The sequence below is a fragment of the Ctenopharyngodon idella genome, chromosome 19 (assembly GCF_019924925.1).
Source record: "Ctenopharyngodon idella isolate HZGC_01 chromosome 19, HZGC01, whole genome shotgun sequence".
NCBI classification, from domain to species: domain Eukaryota; kingdom Metazoa; phylum Chordata; class Actinopteri; order Cypriniformes; family Xenocyprididae; genus Ctenopharyngodon; species Ctenopharyngodon idella.
The window spans coordinates 1,404,645-1,425,773 of record NC_067238.1 but is presented as its reverse complement, the minus strand read 5'-3'; the positions used below and the strand labels follow the sequence as shown (position 1 = coordinate 1,425,773).

Below are 21,129 nucleotides of genomic sequence, written 5' to 3'. Positions count from 1 at the left end.
TCAGTAAAAGATTCCTTTTTCCTTTTAATCTGGGACACTGTCCTAATAGAAAACCTCTTTGGTTCTGAGTGGTGTTACTTAGTGGTCAAACGGTTGTCTTCTAAGACCTGGTTTACATTCAGAGCAGGAAATGGGTCATATAATCTCAGTGGAAGCTGCAGTCATTTTAGTTTGTAAAGGCCTATGAGTCCTGCACCAGATTCAGTTAACCGAGGAGAGGTGACTTTAAGGACAGGTGACTCTGGCAAATGCTGACTAACTTACATGACCTGATCTCACCAGTGCCCTCTAGTCATGAACAACAAATCAACATTGCTTGTTCATATCATGATGCCTGTACAGTACTGAGCATGTGATAACCTCAAATGACATCCTGCTTGTATAAAACCTGGACAGATAGGGCAATTTTGAATTGTAAGTCCTTGAAAATGACTGAATATATGACTGAATGAATATATTTCTTTTTGAAACTGGAATAATTTATATAAAAAAAATACTTATCCAGTAGTCTATAGTAATTCAGTTGTCGAAAATGTGTGGTGTGTATATGTATGACACCAATGAGGGTGTGTAATATAACATAATATGATACAATTAATATAATTATAGAAAACCTGGAATTATCAGGGAATTTTTTAAATTGTGATTTCCAGGCCTTGAAAACCTATGTAGATCAATAAAATCTTAGAAAATCATGAAAATTATTGGTGAATTAACATTTCGGTGACTAGAAATTGCTCTTTGAAACTGGAATAATTTATTTAAAAAAAAAAACAAATCATGATCCAGTAGTCCAAATAATAATTTACTGAGAAAAATATGTGGGAACTCTGGCTTTGCAGGTTTATAATTATAATATAATATAATATAATATAATATATCTCTGGGTGCTCCAGTTCTCATTACAATCCAAAAACATGCAGCATAGGTGAATTAGAGACACTAAAGTAGGTGTGTGTGTGTGTGTGTGTGTGTGTGTGTGTGTGTGAGAGAGAGAGAGAGAGAGAGCCTTGTGATGGACCACTCAACTGCCCAAGGTATCCCCCGCCTGTGGCCCGACACACTGGGGTGGGCTCCAGTGTCCCCCGTGACCCTGCAGAGGATAGATGGATAGATAATATAAATATAAAAAACCTGGAAATATCAGGGAATTTTAAAATTGTAATTTCCAGGCTTTTTTTTTTTTTTTAACATTAAAAAAAAAATTCCTGTTTGTTCATCCAATTGAATGAACTCCAGCATCTCTGTGTCCCTGTATGTCTGGAAAGCTTCTTGGAAAGGCACTGTTCCTCTCAGTTTGGGTGTGTCAGTGAAGAGCCTCGGGCTACGGCTGTGGGATGGGCCCGTGTTGCCATGGAGATGGACAGACTGCACTGAACAACAGTACTTATGTGGAAAGGGAATGAGTAATCAGCAGGAAGGGATGGGAGACAGAAACTTCTCTGAGTAATGACAAAGCACACTGTCATGCGAGACAATACATGTGGATTATTAAACACTTTAGCAGTTCAGAAGGCAACTTTGAAATGAGCACCACTAGAGCCTTTGTAATGTAACGTTAAGTCACTTTAGCGGCATTTACACAAGAAACTCACGATATTTAAAAGCACAAAGAACACAATTCAGTTTCAGTTAGGTAAACATAGAAGGATATAATCAACAGCATCGTTCATGAAATAATTAAATATAATGAAAACTTGGAACCAGTCTGTGAATATACAATTAAATGTGAGGGATGTAGTGTTGTGGGGAAAAAATGCAACCTATAACAGCATTTGTGGCTCACTCGCTCACTAGATAGATAGATAGATAGAATCTAATACAATTTTACTACATTCAGCATAGACATTCGTTCATGTGATGTTATAATTAAGAACAAAGAATGTCTCTGTAGAAAATACAGATCAGATTAAATGTAAGTGTAGCTCAGCACTGCGGATATCTGCACAGTCAGTAGTTCTTCAAGGTCTGTTACTCCCCCTATTGGTGATCTTCAGCACAGTCATCTACATGCTGTTAATCAAGTAGTACCAAAGTCCTATCTAAAGTCTTTGGTAGTACTCACTCATGAACTATGATGACTGATAACTAAACAAGCAAACAGTTAGGATTGTGAAAGTAAAAAAAGGCAACACTGATCAAAGACTATATTGCCAACCCCCCCTTTTCCTTCAGCATCATGTCATATTTGATCAAAGCAATTAGGTTAATTATCACTAATATATACAAAGACTCATTATTATTGGGGTTGAAGTGCAGTTATTGATCAATTTCTTTTTGGTAATTGAGCATTTCTTTGATTTGGCAATTTTATGTCCCAGGTTTTTATTTTTATTTAACTAACAGGCTAACTTAACTAACATAGGCCTATTTTTGTTATATAAAGGTCAAATTAAAACTGCATTGGAAAGATTTTACTTGTTTTAAATGCTTTTTGTACATTTTATTGTTCTTCCCTTGTCCCAGACCCAGACTTTCAATCATAAACTAAAAATTATACTAAAAATAAATTATTACCAAGAATCAAATAAACAAACTATTTTCATATTTATTGTGTATAATTCTTTCAAAAATCACAAATACAATAAATTTGCCCCTAATAATTAATTTTCTTCAAAAAGTCACAGTACTTGTTTACCATGCAGAAAATTTTAATCAACCTATAAGTCTATCAAACTGCAAATAGCATGGAAATGTTATTTAATTGTGTATATTTAGAATACATAAAATGTTAGCAATGGAATTACTCTCTGTAAGACAAAGGAGACAAATGACTTTGTGGTGGAAATTTTTAATGACTTCATAATAAACTACACAAATCTCAATACTTCCTTTGGTCGTTGATGTAGCCTATTGTATTAACACAATTTAATATCTAAATAATTCATTTTGAATATTTAAGACACTTTCCGATTCTAAATTAAATTAACATAATAAACTTTATAAAATTGTATATATATATATATATATATATATATATATATATATATAATTTTTTTTTTTTTTTTTTTTTTAAACTTTAACACATCGTTGTTATTTAACACATCGTCACAAAAGTCAGAGCCGTTTGCCTTGTCCAAATACCCACACTTGAGGTATTGGCAACTTGAGAGCGCGTGCACGCGACAGAAGGTAAGTGAGAAAGACTGTCCTATGTCTTAAAAATGCAAAGTGCAATGCCCTTAATGCAAAATAAAAATGCATTGCATTTTAAAATGCAAAGTATTGAAAATCAAAATAAAGCACTATAAGGATGTTCCACTGGGTAATCAAAAGTTCTACACACACTTGCGGTCTTCAAGCCCACTTGAACACTTATCTAAAGTCTTTGGAAATACGTAATGTAAGTAGACAAGTGGTCTAGTGCAAAGACCGCAAGTGTGGGTATTTGGACAGAGCAAGACGTCTCTATGGCTCTGGCTCGTCGTTCTGCTTATTGGACATATCTGAGGGGTCTGGTATTTTTCATCCAATCATCATCCAAACCGGTGAGCGACTGTTGCGTCAAATTGCGTTTTTTAACATGCGCGTGCACGGTGGATGACGTACCGGCCGGTATATATGTGACGGCTCAGTCCGCCCCTTCCCTCCCGAAACCCCCGGCTGTTAGTGCTGTGTGAGTGCGTGTGTGCTCCGGAGCTTGCCTCGGCACACATTATATAAAAAAAAAAAAAATACAAAAAAATTTAAAAACTTTTAAAAACTCCAAAAAATCCTTTTTTTCTTTTATAAATAAAAATTGGTGAAGTGGGAGCTGGAGACCTTGAAACATCGCAACAAATCTGAAAAAATAACGATATAACGTTATAGTCTGTGAGCTTGCAAAGGCCTAGCGGTTTGCTTGATTCGTTGGTTTGGATTTTTTCGCGTTTTAAATTTTTTGTTGCCCTTATTATTAGTCATTTTAAACGAAGCACCAAACGCTTTAATTGCTCCAGAAATAATCTTTTAGTCTACGGTTTTAAATTGTAAAAATTGGCGTGTTTAGATTAGCTTGACAGCTAACTATATTCTGACGTAGTTGATCTCACGCGCTAGTGCCGCGAAACAGGTAAAATTCTGCAAGTTCACAACTGCGACCGAAGAGAAAAATGAACCCCAGCGCTCCTAGTTACCCCATGGCCTCGCTGTATGTTGGGGACCTGCACCAGGACGTGACTGAAGCCATGCTCTACGAGAAGTTCAGCCCGGCCGGTGCCATCCTCTCCATCCGCGTGTGCAGGGACATGATCACCCGCAGGTCGCTCGGCTATGCCTATGTCAACTTCCAGCAGCCTGCAGATGGTGAGTGTGGTGTAAAAGATGCCTTTTACGCTAATGACACAATGAAAAATAAATATAGGGTTTCATCAATATAGTGCCTATCTGAATATCTTTATAGTGACCATATGCAACACTGTGGTATGAATCGATGTCTTGTCGGTTGATTATAAAGGGTTTAAGATGAGGGTTGCACCGCGTGATGTTGCATGACCATGACAGCAATGACTTGCATGATTGTCATATTTAAGGCGTGGGTGGGGCAGAGTGTGCAGCAGAGATAAATTCCCATAAAACTGTCTAGCTGCCAGCTGGGATAGTGTCTTGATCGCATCGATTATGCTTGTTTGTTAAGAAGTTCAGAAATTAAAGTGGTTATCATGAAAAATGATAAAACTAGGGACCAAACAATGTCCATGTAATGAATTTCTCACTTTTATTCTTGCCCTAATTATTCTAGCTTTATTCAGATTGCTAATTTATTTTCCAGTTTTTAAACTGAAGTTTTACATGATACATAAATATGCCCTCATTTTCAGTCAAATTCAGTAACTATTGTAAATTTAAAGGATTAGTTCACTTTCAAATGAAATTTATCCCAAGCTTTACTCACCCTCAAGCCATCCTAGGTTTATATGACTTTCTTCTTTCTGATGAGCACAATCGGAGTTATATTAATAACACTGGTGTTTTAAAATGAGGCAACGTCCTCATTTATGTCCGTTACACAATTTTCCTGGTTAAGTTAACATTACATAAAAAGAGAGACCAAATATGATTCTATTTTGTATTTTTACACCATGTAATGCTCTATTTATTAAAACCAAGATTAAATTTCATTAAGTTAGTGTTTTTATGCATTTTTACATTTACAAAATAATAACTAAAGGCAGTTTAACAATTTAAACATATTTATAAACTAATATTCAGCTTTTCTTTTTAAAAGTCAATTTATTTTCAGCAGTCATCAAGCTTGTACACACTGGTCACTCACTCACAGACACAAAGATGTACCTTTAATTTCACCACGCTGATTGCTAAAAACACCCAGAGTTATAATGTTTTCAGGCCATTTCGAGTTTGATTTTGACATGACATAAAGCGGAGATATCTAAGTGACAGTTGTTTACTTACTTTTAATTAGTCTTCCCATTGATGCCATCACTGTCTTCATTCAGGCTGATTCGACGAAAACATGCACGAAAACAAGAGGCGGGATTTATCGCACAAACCAATCATGTCCGATCGTAACCGATCATATCCGATCATAGCGCGATGGAGGCACTGCCTCCTCTCAAGTGACTTTCCCCCATTCATTCTCAATTACCCCCCACTAAACCCACTGCACGCTTTGGGGGCTCTGCTTTGTTTATATGAGCTGAAGAGACCAAGAGATGCCCACTCCCAGCTGTAACTTCACCTGCGGGTGTCGCTGTTTGACAGTGTTTCCTTATAAAAAAATGAGTGACTTTTACATTTTTTTTAATGTCAAATTTTGTAACATTTACATTGTTTTATTTTTGTAATATCGATTATTTTTTTTCTTCCAGTTTTTTTTGAGGAGGCACTGCCTCCCTTGCCTTCTCTAAAATATCTAGCTTCCGCCAGGCCGCGTTCCGTATTCAACTTAAGAAAAAAAAAAACGGAACTGGCGTCACGTCAGTTAAGCTTTTTCGGTAAGTTGAATAGAGAAGGTGTAGGGCGTAGTATAAGCTTTTTGAACTGCAAGAGTTTTACACTTTCTTTGTAATATGGAAGTCAGTCTGGCAGAAGCTAGATATTTTACTTCATAACTTGTTTAATATGGATATTGTTTTTTACACAAACGCATCGCTTCACTTCAGAAGGCCTTTATTAACCCCCCGGAGCCGTGTGGAGTACACGTTTGTGATGGATGGATGTGGATGGAAGCACTTTCTTCAGCTTCATACCCGTGACCCCTGTTCACTGCCATTATAAAGCTCGGATGCATCAGGATATTTATTAATATATTTCCGATTGTGTTCATCAGAAAAAAGAAAGTCATATACACCTAGGATGGCTTGAGGGTGAGTAAAGCTTGGAGTAATTTTCATTTGAAAGTGAAGTAATCCTTTAAGGCAAGACACCACAGGTGAACATTAACTAGTAGATATGACTATATACTTCCCTTTAATCAAAGTACATTGAGACAATTTTATATTGCATGTCTTCCAAAATGTTGTTTAAATATGCAAATGATTAAAAATTTATTATCTAATTAAATATGCACTAATTTTCTTACATTTCCAGAACAGAAATCTGGAAATTGGATAAAGCCAGGTTCAGCATTTTTCATTTTGTTGACATTAGAGCTAAAAGTTTTTTTTGTTTTGTTTTTTGTTTTCCCCAGAATATCTATTTTTATCATTCTATAAATCAGAAAAAAAAAGAAAAACAAAAAAACTCACCATGTTTTTTTTTTTTGTTTTTTTTTTTAACAAAATGTCATACAAGTCAGACAAATGATACATGAACAAACCCCTGTGTAAAAAAGTTTCAGAATATAGATGGGAATAAAACTGGAAAGTTTTCTGAATGTAAATACTACTGAAGTGGAGATTTCTGGCTCAGTGCAAGAGAAGAAATTCATTTTGATTTAGTGGATTGATAATTGTTTTCGCTTCCAGCTGAACGGGCTTTAGACACAATGAACTTTGACGTCATCAAGGGTAGACCTGTCCGCATCATGTGGTCTCAGCGTGACCCCTCTCTGAGGAAAAGCGGCGTTGGAAACATCTTTATTAAAAACTTGGATAAGTCTATTGATAACAAAGCCCTTTATGACACCTTCTCTGCTTTTGGCAACATCCTGTCATGCAAGGTAAGGCACATACATGCTCTGGAAGGTGCTTTGCAGTGATTTGATTTGATTGAGAATGTTGTAATTTTTGTGCATGAGTGCTTCTCTTGGTCAGTGGATGCATGATTTTATGCCTGATATCCTTTCTTAAGGTGGTTTGTGATGAGAATGGCTCAAAGGGCTATGGCTTTGTGCACTTTGAGACCCAGGAGGCTGCTGAAAGAGCCATTGAGAAAATGAACGGCATGTTGCTGAATGACAGAAAAGTGTAAGTGAGATTTTGTGTTTTCCCAAACTTGAGCATTAGGGGTGAAGGAAAACTGCTAAAAGAACTTGCCAACTAACATGGGGAGTGACTCGATAAGCAGACTTGATTTGGATTTGAAGTTTGAAGAATTTTTACAATATATTCCTGTTAATATAAAAATGAAAATTCTGTCATTAATTGCTCACCCTCATGTTGTTCCACATCTGTAAGACGTTCGTTCATCTTCCTGAGAGGTATATGACTCATCCATAGACAGCAATATAACCACCACTTTTAATGTCCAGAAAGGTACTAAAGACATTGTTAAAACAGTCGATGTGACTGCAGTGGTTCAACCTTAATTTTATGCAGCGATGAGAATACTTTTTGTGCACAAAAACAAAACAAAAATAACAACTTTATATAACAATATCTTCTCTTCTGTGTCATTCTCATATGTTTACTAGGGCTGGGATAATAAATCGTTGAATCGTGAATCGAGAAACGATTCTTGATCGATTCTGGGATTTTCCGAATCCATCGCGATTCTCTCTCAAATCGATTCTGAGCTTAGTTTTTAACAGCAGATGGCACTACACACTTTAGAAACATCTGTACTCTGCTCTCTTCCAATTCATTACACACACCACTTGAACCTTCTATAAAATAATCATTCATGAAGTTAAAAAAGGTTGAAGCGAATTACAGGGGTGTTTGCAGTGGACTGTTTACATTAATGTTGTGTCATAAAAGCATTCTGAGGTGCAAGTACATTCTCAGACTCAGCTGAACGCATGAGTGATCTTCTTTGTCAGCATTTGAACGTTAAAATCTAGCCTAGAGCGCCATCTGCTGTTAAAAACTAAGCTCAGAATCGATTCAAGAGAGAATCGCGATGCATTCGAGAGAATCGAGATAAATCGATTTATTCTCCCAGCCCTATTGTTTATGTCCAGCGCTTTCAGGTTCTACATCAGAACGCCAACTCATTATTGGCCGGCTCCTGCGTCAGCATAACACGCATGCGTCGTGCTGCTCACGTGTGCAGCTTTGGCCAATACTGAGCCGGCATTCAGACATAAACACGGAAGCCTTCACTGTGCATTTGTGTTCCCAAGATGAACGAAGGTCTTACAAGTGTGGAACGACATGAGGGTGAGTAATTAATTACAGAAATTTCATTTTTGGGTGAACCCTTTAAGCAACATTCTGAAAATCAAGATTTCAGTGTACGTTTTATATTGCCTGTAAATTTGCTCAAAGATTGCATTTGAGTATTGGTGCATTCACAGACACTTAAAATCTATGAGATTCAGATATATACAGAGCCTAAATGTATTACAACTTCTATATTTATTCATGAAATGACGTGAACCTGAACTAAGTTACTTTCTAGTCAGAATGTTTAGCTCCTGACTGTGCGCTCTTTCTGTAACAATGCGCTAAAGCACAAAGAAATCACAACACTAGTGTTACAATAGGGTTCTCATTATAATGTCATGTATATTAAAAGTTTGCCACTGTATTTTCTAATAACTGTTCTTCGTTTTGGATGGCATGCTGTCCCAATGCTAACTAATCAGACCTCAAGGTACCGCCCATAATGCCATAAATAAAATAATTTTCACGCTTGATTGTCCCTGTCACTTCCGAGTACTTGAGTACTAGTGCCCATCCCTAATTACAAAGATAATTGTATATTGTTGAAAAGGATGCTAAATGTGTAGATGAATTTTAAGTTCCATTTCCTAGCCCCTTGAAATAAATGTTGAGATACACTAAATCCTCCTATTAAACGCTCCTCTTTGCCATCAGGTTTGTAGGGCGCTTCAAATCTCGCAAGGAGAGGGAGGCTGAGCTTGGTGCAAGAGCCAAAGAATTTACTAACGTGTACATTAAAAACTTTGGGGAAGATATGGATGATGACAAGCTCAAGGACATCTTCAGCAAATATGGTAAGTTCTTTTAAACTATATAAAACTACAATTTCTCTCTTGGTTTATTCATTTCAAAAACTTTTTTTTTTTTTTTTTTTTTTCTGATTTGGTAAGGTAATGCTATGAGCATCCGTGTCATGACTGATGAAAATGGGAAGTCCAGAGGCTTTGGATTTGTGAGTTTTGAGAGGCACGAAGATGCGCAAAGGGTCAGTTCAGTTTTAAATGTGGTCAAACTAACATACTTGACTTCCTGGAGTAAATGTAACCATAGGATGAACGGGTACCGCACAACGCTTTTGATCTCTTGGTACAGGCTGTGGATGAGATGAATGGCAAAGAACTGAATGGGAAGCTCATCTATGTGGGTCGTGCTCAGAAAAAAGTGGAGCGCCAAACTGAGCTCAAGCGCAAATTTGAACAGATGAAGCAGGACCGCATGACTCGCTACCAGGTCAGTGAAGTTGAACTCTGACTGCTGCAGCTTTGTCAAATTCAGTGTCTCCTTTTCAGTGGACCGCACTGGCCAAAATGGCTGCAACAGTGACTTTTTAGTCCATGGGCCCCATGTTCTTTTTATAGTGGATACTGGGGACAGAAGTGGCTATGTACAATAGTTTTTTATTTATGAACCTAAATTAGGCTGTGTAACTGCATTTGGTTCTTAATTAGGGCCCAAGCGGAGGGCTCTATTGTTTTCCTTGGTTAATTTTATATTTATTTTATTTTTTTAACTTTATCTTTTTAACTTTTGGGGCCCTTAACATGCTCTCAAACTCTTGAAACTTTGCACACACGTTGGAATGGTCGACCATCAGGTCTGGGCACAAGTTCACATGGGGCGGGGGGCTCTGCAGCAGACCTTTTTATATGGTTGTATTTAAGGGGCTCTGTAGCGTGCCTCTTTTCACCTAGAGCAGGGGTGTCAAACTCAGTTTCTGAAGGGCTGCAGCTCTGCAGAGTTTAGTTCCAACCCTGCTCCAAACACACATACCTGTAGTTTTCAAATAGGCCTGAAGGACTTGATTAGCTGAATCAAGTGCATTTAATTAGGGTTGAAGCTAAACTCTGCAGGGTTGTGGCCCTCCAGGAACTGAGTTTGACACCTGTAACCTAGAGTAACCAAACTTCATACAGTTATAGATCTCATCAGGCTGAACAACTTTCACACTCCAAGTCATACACCAGACCAACAAGAAGTTAGCTATTATGGGTTGTTTGAAAAACGCATGCTTTGGAATTTGATATATTCCTCTTTGGGGATTCATCCGATCGCAACCAAACTCAGTCAACATGAAGCCAAGACACTGAGGATGCTAAATTACGAGCAGATTTTTTTGATGTCTCAAACGGTTTGGCCGTGGCGAGGCAACAAATTTATGGCAAAATAAAGGGAAACAGGAAGTGTTACTTCTGCATACATTAACTGATTTTGACAAAACTTCAGCTGTGTTCGTTGTAGGAGGCCGTCAAAGCCATAGCACCACCAACTGGCAGCAAGAAGTGTCACTTTCAAAATGCTTAAAAATCGCCCTTATTTTTACCCAATTCGCTTCAGTCTTCATCAGAATAAGACACCGCAGATGTACACTTGTAAAAGAATTCTTGATATCTAGAATACTGTTGTCATGGCAACGTGTCAATCTTTCTTTTTTGGTGTTTGAGACTCTTAGCATTCTTAAAATTGCATGAATCTCGACATAGACATCGTAGTTGTCAGCCAGAAGACATGGGCAAAGCCTTAGAAATGGGTGTGGAGGAAGGGCTCTAAAGTGCCACTGTGGGATAGTTTTACCTACAGTCACCAAAATCAGTACATATTGTTTTCATTGAGCCGGACAACTTTCTAATTTACAGACATTAGCTCCGACCAACAGGAAGTCAGATATTTTTGTTTGAATGTGGATTTTTTTTTTTTTTTTTTTTTTTTTTTTTTTTTTTTTCCCCTATCGAGCTCTGAATTTTTAACTACTGTTCCAAAGGCTGTCATACGATTCACACCAAACTTTCTCAACATGATGCCAATATAACGAAGATGCTAAATTGTGAACGGATATTGGATTTCTCAAATGGTGTTGCCATGGCGAGGGATTAAATTAAGGACAAAAAGGGAAACAGGAAGAGTCTATCTTCTAACCAATATTTATTTATTTATTTTCCCAATTAAAGCAGTATGTGTAAGTTAAAATAGGCAGATTAGTGCTTAGATCTGGTTGAAAGAAAATCAAATTTAATAGATGGCAGCATAGGCCTCTTCTTCTTCTTCTTCTTCTTCTTCTTCTTCCTTTTTTTCTTTTTTTTTTTTTCTTTTTAACGGTTTAGAAAAATATTGCTGAGAACAATGTTCAGACTGATAAAATTAAGACATAATCCTTTTATCAGGTATAGCATTTGGATATATATTTAGACATTATCAAAGACTACTTTCTGTCACAGTTTAGATTTTATTTTTTGTCTTTCAGTTACACCTTTGATTTAGATTTTAACCCTTTCATTGCTGTGTTTTTGCCTACATTAAAGGATAAGAAATGTCTTAGGCCTTGTCTTTTTCTAAGTTTGAATGACAAAATAAGGGCAAGAACCAATTTATTTGTAGTGCACTGACAAATATATGTATAATATATTGGGCCCGTCTTCGCTGCCCAGCTATGTTTGTATTTACTAGTTTATTAAATCTTGTGCATTGTAAGTGCCCTCAAAGATGCAGTTCTTCATCACCATTTGCTCTCTTTACAGGGTGTCAATCTCTATGTTAAGAACTTGGATGATGGTATTGATGATGAGCGTCTTCGTAAAGAGTTCTCTCCCTTTGGAACAATCACCAGTGCCAAGGTACAATTTTGAACTGACCTATATATAACAGAACATACATGTTCTATAAGATCTAAATGTACACAATGGCGGTCTTAAATTGATAAAATGTTCCATCCTAATTTTTGATGGAGTTTGACTTTATATTACTGAAGTAAAATGGGTTGCAAATACAATTTCATGTTAATGTTAAGTTGTATGTTGCCTTTTGGACAAAAATTGAAATATTCTCCCTCTTCTGTCCCAGGTTATGATGGACGGTGGTCGCAGTAAAGGCTTCGGTTTTGTCTGTTTCTCTTCCCCTGAGGAAGCCACTAAAGCAGTGACTGAGATGAATGGCCGTATTGTGGCTACTAAGCCACTGTATGTGGCTCTTGCTCAGCGCAAAGAGGAACGGCAGGCCCATCTTACCAACCAGTACATGCAGAGGATGGCCAGTGTCCGTGCAGTGCCAAACCCAGTTATCAACCCCTACCAACCTGCACCTCCATCAGGATACTTCATGGCTGCCATTCCGCAGGTAAGCACAGTCACTTGGTTGGTTGTCATATTGCTTAGATAAGCATTACTTCTTATTTCTACATTTAATCTTTTAGCAGACGCTTTTCTCCAAAGCGACATATTTCTACTCCATTAATAATTTTCTTGCACCACAGGCCCAGAACAGAGCTGCATATTACCCTACTAGTCAGCTCGCCCAGCTCAGACCTAGTCCCCGCTGGACCACACAAGGAGTTCGGCCTCAGCGTAAGTCAACTTTTTATGCCAGAAACCTGCAGTAATAAATGAATCAAATGTCACTGATTCATGAAGTACTAATTCATACTAATATAGATATTTAACATTTCCTACAGACTTCCAAAACATGCCAGGCACAATGCGCCCATCTGCCCCTAGACCTCAGACCTTCAGCACCATGCGTCCTGCATCACAGGTGCCCCGCATGATGTCCACTCAGCGTGTTGGTGAGTCTTTTCTAGAAAGTTTGCTTTGGCAAGCTCTTTTAAACCCCTGCATCAAACTCCAAACGAACTTCATTTTGACTCCACACCAGTTCGTTCTTCGATATTATTATTATTATTATTATTATTATTATTATTATTATTATTATTATTATTATTATATATATATATATATTTATTTTTTTTTTTTTTTTTTTTTTTTTTTTTTTTAAATGCATAGCATTTAGTATATGAAACAAACTTTTCAAATGAGCCAAGACTGTCACTATACACTATATTTATTTATTTATTTATTTAAATTTTTAAACTTTTTGCATTCTGGTTCATTTTGACTCATTTTCATGAACTGAAAATTTGTTATGAGACTACATCTGAGTTAGATTTGTCTCAATGCTTTTGTGTAATATATTTTACAAAAGCATTGAGAATATATAGCCTATTGTTTTGTTAGGGGAAAAAAGTAGGTTTCATAAATGTGCACTGTTTTGAGCAGACATAAGTTGAGATGAATTTGATTAAATCAATTTGATTTCAATTGATTTCGATTCTGTTGCTTTCTCAGCTGCTCAGACTATGGGTCCACGGCCCTCCACTGCAGCGGCTGCAGCTTCTGCCCCTCCAGTACGTGGCGTGCCTCAGTACAAATATGCACCCAGTGTCCGCAACCCTCAGCAGCACATGAACACACAGCCTCAGGTTACTATGCAGCAGGTAAGACCCTGCGCAACATATATCCCATCACATCTAAAAAATGTGGGGTGTTTTTTTTTTTTTTTTTTTTTGAGCTGACTCTTCTGATTTACTCTCTTCGTTAGCCTGCTGTGCATGTGCAAGGACAGGAACCACTGACGGCCTCCATGCTCGCCGCTGCTCCTCCACAGGAACAGAAGCAGATGCTGGGTAAAGATTGAGTTTTCTGATTTTGATTATTTGTTCCTCCCTCCACACTATAAAATGAGGTTAATGCTTCATTTTCCTCTCCCAGGTGAGCGTCTCTTCCCACTTATCCAGAATATGCATCCCAGCCTGGCTGGCAAGATCACTGGTATGCTGCTGGAAATCGACAACTCTGAGCTCCTTCACATGCTGGAGTCTCCGGAGTCTCTGCGCTCCAAGGTTGGACTGTTGCTGAATAGTTGTTTTTGTGAACTGTGTGGAATGGAAAGTATTTGAAAAGCATAAATGTTTTGTCAACTGTCTGACAGGTTGACGAGGCGGTGGCCGTGCTCCAGGCTCACCAGGCTAAAGAAGCCGCTCAAAAAACTGTGACCAACTCTGCTGGTGTGCCAAGTGTTTAAGCCAAGGTAACATGTTCCTTTTATCATCTGTTTCTCTCCAATCGCATCAATTGTCTGTTGGAGAACTGAGGTCATGATGTCTCTGTTTTACAGGGGTGTGCAACCTTGAATCTTCACAGAGAGGAGGAAAAGTAAACATCGGAAAAAAAACTAAAACACAGAAAACATCGCAAAACATCTAAAACCGTATTTAAAAAAGAAACTAGAAAGAGCCAGGTCTAGAGACAAGCATTCTAGGCCTAGTTAAGGTATTTAAAAAAAAAAAAAAAGAATAAAAAAGGAAAAAAAGACAAAAATTATGTTGGGGGTTTTAAAAAAAAATCCACAGTACAGGGAGTAAACAGCCGTAAAGCATTCCTGCCTTGTTTTATTTCTTTTAAAGCCTGGCTATGTCATGTTCTTAGAAGGGAGGTGAGAACTGACAGAACCAGCAATGTGATGTTCTCTTAAATTGACAATATGCTTGCTCAAATAAAGTTCATTAAAATGTGTGAGTGTCTTTATTTGTCCACAGAATCTTTCAACAGGGAATTGGGATGCCAAAATCATGTTTTAATTTGGTTGTCTTAGATTGAAGTGTTTGATTCAGTCTTATAACACTGCACTGTGTGTGATTATTGGGTAGGGTAGACCAAGTGTTGGGAATGTTGGAATGAAAGGATAAGATGAATGCCAGAAAGGCAGTATAACCACACAAAAAAGGAGAACAAAACCGCATGGCTGATAAGATACCTAATGTGAGCAAAGCTTTTTCTATTTATTTGGATAAGTATGAAGAAATTGGATGTTGGGATCATTTTAATGAGCGCAGAACTTCTTCTACAGTTCTGTCATAAAGAATGAAGTGAGCATGTGTGAAATAAGGGTGATGGGATAAGGGAACAATGTACAGTATGTGAAACTTGAAACTTTAAGTTTTTTTTTTTTTTTTTTTTTTTTAATTTTTGGGGAGAGTGTCATGGTGGTTTTCATAGAAGTAGGGTAAGAGATCAGTTGATCAGCTATTGAGCCCTTGCTGAGTTTTTATTTTTATTTTTTTTTAGATGTGTTTAGTAGGATGTACAATTACGTTTGCGTTTATTTTTTATTTTCATGTCAAAAGATGAACACTCATATTTCTTGAGTTACTGTATGGCCAAACATTCATTTCAGAAGTAGGTTACTTTTTTTAATGTCAATAATACTTTACATAGTTTAGAGGTCTAAGCAGTTATCAGGTTGTGGAGTAAGGACATGGCCATAGTAAGTTTATTTGCCTTATATGGGTGATCCTTCACGGTTCTATCTAAAAATTAATGGTTGCTTTTTTAGCATTGTAATTAATTTGTATCATTTTAATAAATAAAAATATATAAATGTTTTAAATAATTATAAATCATCCTGTGCCCCCCTTGTGGGCCTCGGCTCCCTGTCTGAGAACCACTGTTCTGGGCCTGAACATTATCAAATTAAATTGAAAATAATGTTAATTATGTGTATAATTTGCAATCATTTTCACATAAAAACAATCACTGTACCTTATGCAGCTGTCATTACCATAAAAAAGTGCTTTACAATTAAGAGCAATGAGGACAAATTAGTTTTGTCCTGCTAGCTAAACTGTGTTAGCAAGTTTAAGGCCTGTCTGACTTTTTTCTCCAAAAAAGTGAAAACACCCGAAGGTTGCAGGTTCGATTCTCAATAGCAGCAGGACATGACTGTGGTGCTCTTGAGCAAGGCAACAAGCAAGGTGTAATTCCCAGTCACTCCCCGGGTGCCACACAAAATGGCTGCCCACTGCTCCAGATGTGTGTGTGTTCATTACTCGCTACTAATCTCTTTGCACAAACTTGGATGAGATAAATGCAGAGGACTAAATCCCAGTATGGGTTGCTTGGCCTTCACGTGTCACTTACACTTAATTTTTTCACTTACATATATAGTAGTGCCCAAAAGGGATGTCCGACCTAGGAAAATTGGCTTCATTGCACTTTATTCAAACTATTTATTAAATATTTTGTACGCATGTAGTGAAGTTATACCTTGAGTGTAAAACTAATGTATGCGTTCCACTTTTCAATTGTATCATATGGCATGCTGTGATGAAACAGAATTGTGTGGATGTCATTTTTGGCCAAGTGGTCATAAAAATCTTGCATTCATTATTCCCAGCCTATAATTTGATAAATCACTATGTGGCAAGTATTAGCTATATTATTAGATGTTATTTTGTGGGTTTTAGTGAAAATGGCCGATGGTAGGAGCTGTTCTCTGCAACCACGGAGGATAATATGGCTAAAGTTTTGGATATTGATCACGTGCAGGATGTGAATGGTCACAATGTCAAAGCACTGTGAGACTAATACCATGCAGTGCTGTAGCTGGTCAAGGAAGACTAGTGAGCATTTTGACATAAGGATGAAAATCACCTGAATGTGGAACCACCTGAAAACAGTTTCTAAAGACCTGGATGAGACCTCCAACCTCCAATTTTATCTTTAACTGCAAGCCAACGGCCATAAGAGGCTGGATTGAGAAATTGTGTGCCAGTAAAGAAACCATTTATTTGTAATATTTACTGCAAAAAATACTTTGCATTTACCAAAGAACATAAGGATTGTATGGAACATTGGAATCATGTTTTGCAGTCCGACAAGTTGATATTTAACAGCATTGAATGGATGGTGTCTGGTTTGTTAGTAGGAGACGACTGGAGTGTTTTATTACCAAATGCATCTGTGGTGCCGGCAAGGGAAATATAATGGTATTGGGGATGTATATCTGGAGCAGGTGTTGGAAGGATCTACAAAGTTGCTGGCACTGGGCTCAGACCTGCAAACTCAAAAGAGGTGAAAAAGGTGATATTTTCCCGAACTAAATAGATGCAGGGGGGTCTGGGTCTATATACATATAAATTATAAATTACACATATAAATTACACATAATAATGTTATATCACATTTTTAATGACATAATTATGTTTCTACTTATTTTTTTATATTTTCTGAGGTAAATGTGACATTTTTACAAGTATACTTACTTGAAGTATACTTATTGACGCCTTTCCGCAGTTGAAACACTGATTGATCGATTACATGTGACGGATTTTGGCAAGTTGTACTGTATTTTCCAACATACCTTTGGATGTTCATTCATGTTTATTTTGTGTTGTAACTAGTAAAGCAGAAAAGATGATTGGTTCAAGTGCACTCTGCGCTACAGCGATCTGACACTCCACAGAAAGATCGAAACACCTCAAGGGATGTCTATGTTCTCACTTCAGTCTATGGGAAAGTATCCCATTTTCGATTCATGTTTATTGTGCTTGCAATTTCACCCGGACCTAAAATTTTTTAGGTGTGCCAGCTGCCACTGTGGGTGGCACCGGCACACCCTGGCACACCCGTGGCTACACCAGTGGTTCATGCTCAGCATTTTGAAGTCTTGAAGTGGCCTCCTCAGTCCACTGACCTTAAAGCCACTGAAAACCTTTGGGAAATTAAAAACCTCCTTTTTCCAAAAGGAGTTTTGGAAAAAAGTTAAGGATGACACATGCACAGTTTAGTGAGTCAATGCCTAAGAGAATGGTTGCTGTAATCAAAAACAAGGGAGAACCAACAAAATATTAATAACTGATTACATTGTAGTCAATGTATGCTTATTTCCTGTTAGCTTTTTGTTTTTTGATGCCTTTTTTGCAAAACACAATAAAACCCATATTTAACTATGTGCTGGAGTTTGCTTTTCTTGCCAAATAATGTTGTGATTTTAATACCTCAACCAGTTTTTCCCAATATAACATACTCCTTAATATTTTGATTGTTTAATTGAACCTGAAGTGTCATTAAAAACAAGTATTGTGCAAATATTCCCTTCGAACATCACTTTTGGCCACTACTGTACATGTCTTCAAATCTTCAAATGTGCTATATGCCAGTTGGTGCAGCAGGAAGGAGAGGAATAGAAGAGCATTTGAGGCAGTTCACAGTCACCTGACCTGTGGATGAACAGAGGACCTTTGTTTGCTGAGTGCTGAAATACTGCTAACAGCAGAAATGCATGCGATCGGTTGAAACCAGCTTTATTAGTGCACTTACTGCATAAAAGTCATAAACAAAGCAGTTGTTCAGTCAAACTGATTGTTTGAGCAATTAACCCCAGTTTCTACATGGAAACTCTGAGATGAATGTGATAAAACATCCTAAATGTACAGTCATTGAAACAACATTGATTTAATGTTGATAATGGTACAACTGATGAATTGAAGGGATAGCTCATCTAAAAATGAAAATCCTGTCATCATTTACTCACTCTCGTGTCATTCCATAGATAGATAGACAGAGACTTTTGGAAGTTGCTTTGCTCAAGCCATATCAGGACGTTAACGTTTATAAATACATCTGTTCATTGTTAGTTCATGTTAGCTCAGTTCCATTTAATGATATTAACAGATCAGATACAATTTGATTTTAATAATGTGAACTAAGCTTAAAGGGTTAGTTCACCCAAAAATGAAAATAATGTCATTTATTACTCACCCTCATGCCGTTCCACACCCGTAAGACCTTCGTTAATCTTCGAAACGCAAATTGAGATATTTTTGTTGAAATTCGATGGCTCCGTGAGGCCTTCATAGGGAGCAATGACATTTCCTCTCTCAAGATCCATTAATGTACTAAAAACATATTTAAATCAGTTCATGTGAGTACAGTGGTTCAATATTAATATTATAAAGCAACGAGAATATTTTTGGTGCACCAAAAAAACAAAATAACGACTTATTTAGTGATGGCCGATTTCAAAACACTGCTTCAGGAAGCTTCGGAACATAATGAATCAGCGTATCGAATCATGATTCGGATCGCGTGTCAAACTGCCAAACTGCTGAAATCACGTGACTTTGGCGCTCCTCTGGTGGAGATTAAAGGCACTCCAGCTGGTGGATGTGACATTTTTATATTCAAGATGATAACTGGACACCACTTACTGGATTCCCTTACAAAAAAAAAAAAAAAAAAAAAGTATGTTTATTCAAGTGTACTTGTCACCGTCTTAAAAGTCCCAGAGACAAAGATGAGGCAGAAAGTTCTAACACATAGGTATTTCATAAAAGAAAATACACAGGGTAATCCAAGTATGTAACAGTATGCACGATACACAAACTACAACCGACGCCGAGCTGAGGAAACAAAGGAACTTAAAGTGTTAGTTCACCCAAAAATGAAATTTCTGTCATTAATTACTCACCTTCATGTCGTTCCAAACCTGTAGGACCTTCATTCATCTTTGGAACACAAATTAACATATTTTTGATGAAATCCAAGAGGGATATGACTCATAGACAGCAATATAATCAACACTTTCATGGTCAAGTCATTGTTAAAATAGTCGACGTGGCTGCAATGGTTCAACCTTAATTTTATGCGACGAGATTACTTTTTTGTGCAAAAACAAAACAAAAATAATGATTTTATTCAACAATATCTTCTCTTCTGTGTCATTCTCATACGTTGTTTACGTCCAACGCTTCCAGGTTCTACGTCCGAACGCCGACTCATTATTGGCCGGCTTGCGTGCGTCGTGCTGCTCATGTGTGCAGCTTTGGCCAATACTGAGCCGGCATTTGGACATAAACACGGAAGACTTCACTATACTTACTTTGTCACCTGCGCAAGGATAATTTTATTAATTTTGCATAAGCTTTTTGTTCAAAAGTTAAAATGTTGCTTTTTTTTTGAAAACCACCCACATTCAAGTGTTACAAAAAGGATGCACAAAGCTAGAAAAATGTATACATATAAAGCAGATCCTCTGTTTTTTCTTTTGATACATTGCATGTTCATACAACAAAATATTCTGGGGGCCATGAAAGTTTTGTGAAAATGATAAAAAAAAAAAAAAAAAATGCCACTGGGAAAAGAGTTAAAGTACAGTCAAAGGTATATTTCGAGTATAAAAATGAATACCTAAATAGGAACATAGTAGCAAAAAATAATATATAAGTAGTAAACTATAAGCATGATGTTAAGTTCACTTAAAGATAACTTAGTATACTTGCAGTATAAAACTACTATACTAGTATACTTCAAAGTGTACTTTCATAAACTAAAAAATGTGCTACAAGTATTTAACTAGTAAACTATCAGTATACCTATAAGTTCTTGTGTAGTATAGTTGCAGTGCAAATCAAAAACGTAGTTGTGTACTTAAAGTTTACTACTGTAACATGTAAAGTATACTTAAAAGTATACTTTTATACACTAAAAAGTGGTCCAATTTAGTCTCAAGTAGTATTGAAATAGTACACTTACAAGTTTACTACTAGTACATTGATATTACATATGATATTTCCTCGGTTTCACAGACAAGGCTTAAACCTAGTCCCAGACTTTAACTGAAAGCAACTTGCACTGACATATTTAATATATGTCAGTATCATTGTTTTGACTCAAGATGCACATCAGTAATGTTTTTTTTTTTTTTTTCTAAGGCATGTTTAAAAAAGCTACTTAAATGTCCTAATTGAACTAAGGTCTAATCCTGGCTTAATCTAAGCCCTGTCTGTGAAACCAGGCCAAGTATACTTTAAAATAATCTTGGACTTTACTTAAATATACTTAATAAAATGAACTTGAAGTATCCTTTTTTTTTTTTTGTAAGGGTTAAACATTGCAGTATACTAATGTTATTGTATATTATTAAAAAAAGAAGTAGCTGTGTCCCAATTCAGAGGCTGCATCCTTTGAAGGCCACATTCGAAGGCTCCTTCAAATGTGACCTCGAAATGCATCCTTCGTTTCCCGGGCAATGAACA

The 21,129-nt window shown here is 36.9% G+C and overlaps 1 protein-coding gene and 1 non-coding gene across 4 annotated transcripts; both read left to right on the top strand.

Annotated features, from left to right (window-relative positions):
* Positions 1–3,569: 3,569 nt before the first annotated feature.
* pabpc1b (poly A binding protein, cytoplasmic 1 b) lies at positions 3,570–14,827 on the top strand. Of its 3 annotated transcripts, none has more exons than XM_051871857.1 (16): positions 3,570–4,284; positions 6,105–6,308; positions 6,909–7,102; positions 7,234–7,349; positions 9,144–9,283; positions 9,380–9,474; positions 9,582–9,719; positions 12,002–12,097; positions 12,324–12,596; positions 12,733–12,823; positions 12,931–13,041; positions 13,601–13,749; positions 13,854–13,938; positions 14,024–14,154; positions 14,244–14,342; positions 14,430–14,827. In XM_051871857.1, exons 3-15 carry the CDS (start codon positions 6,929–6,931, stop codon positions 14,334–14,336), a joined length of 1,692 nt encoding a protein of 563 aa, XP_051727817.1. In that variant the 5' UTR covers positions 3,570–4,284; positions 6,105–6,308; positions 6,909–6,928; the 3' UTR covers positions 14,337–14,342; positions 14,430–14,827. The 3 variants fall into 3 exon arrangements, with proteins under 3 accessions (XP_051727817.1, XP_051727815.1, XP_051727816.1); XM_051871856.1 differs by lacking the exon at positions 3,570–4,284 and adding an exon at positions 5,811–5,936; XM_051871855.1 differs by lacking the exon at positions 6,105–6,308.
* LOC127501726 (small nucleolar RNA SNORA5) lies at positions 9,745–9,881 on the top strand. Its single transcript, XR_007926706.1, has one exon. It is a non-coding gene; the product is annotated as a small nucleolar RNA SNORA5 (small nucleolar RNA).
* Positions 14,828–21,129: the final 6,302 nt, after the last annotated feature.

Bases quoted from the DNA above. Each gene is read 5' to 3' on its own strand.
- pabpc1b (XM_051871855.1), top strand. From the start codon at position 4,092: ATGAACCCCAGCGCTCCTAGTTACCCCATGGCCTCGCTGTATGTTGGG. The intron at 7,350-9,143 runs GTAAGTGAGATT...CTTTGCCATCAG, and splicing joins TTGCTGAATGACAGAAAAGT to GTTTGTAGGGCGCTTCAAAT. The intron at 13,042-13,600 runs GTGAGTCTTTTC...TTGCTTTCTCAG, and splicing joins GATGTCCACTCAGCGTGTTG to CTGCTCAGACTATGGGTCCA.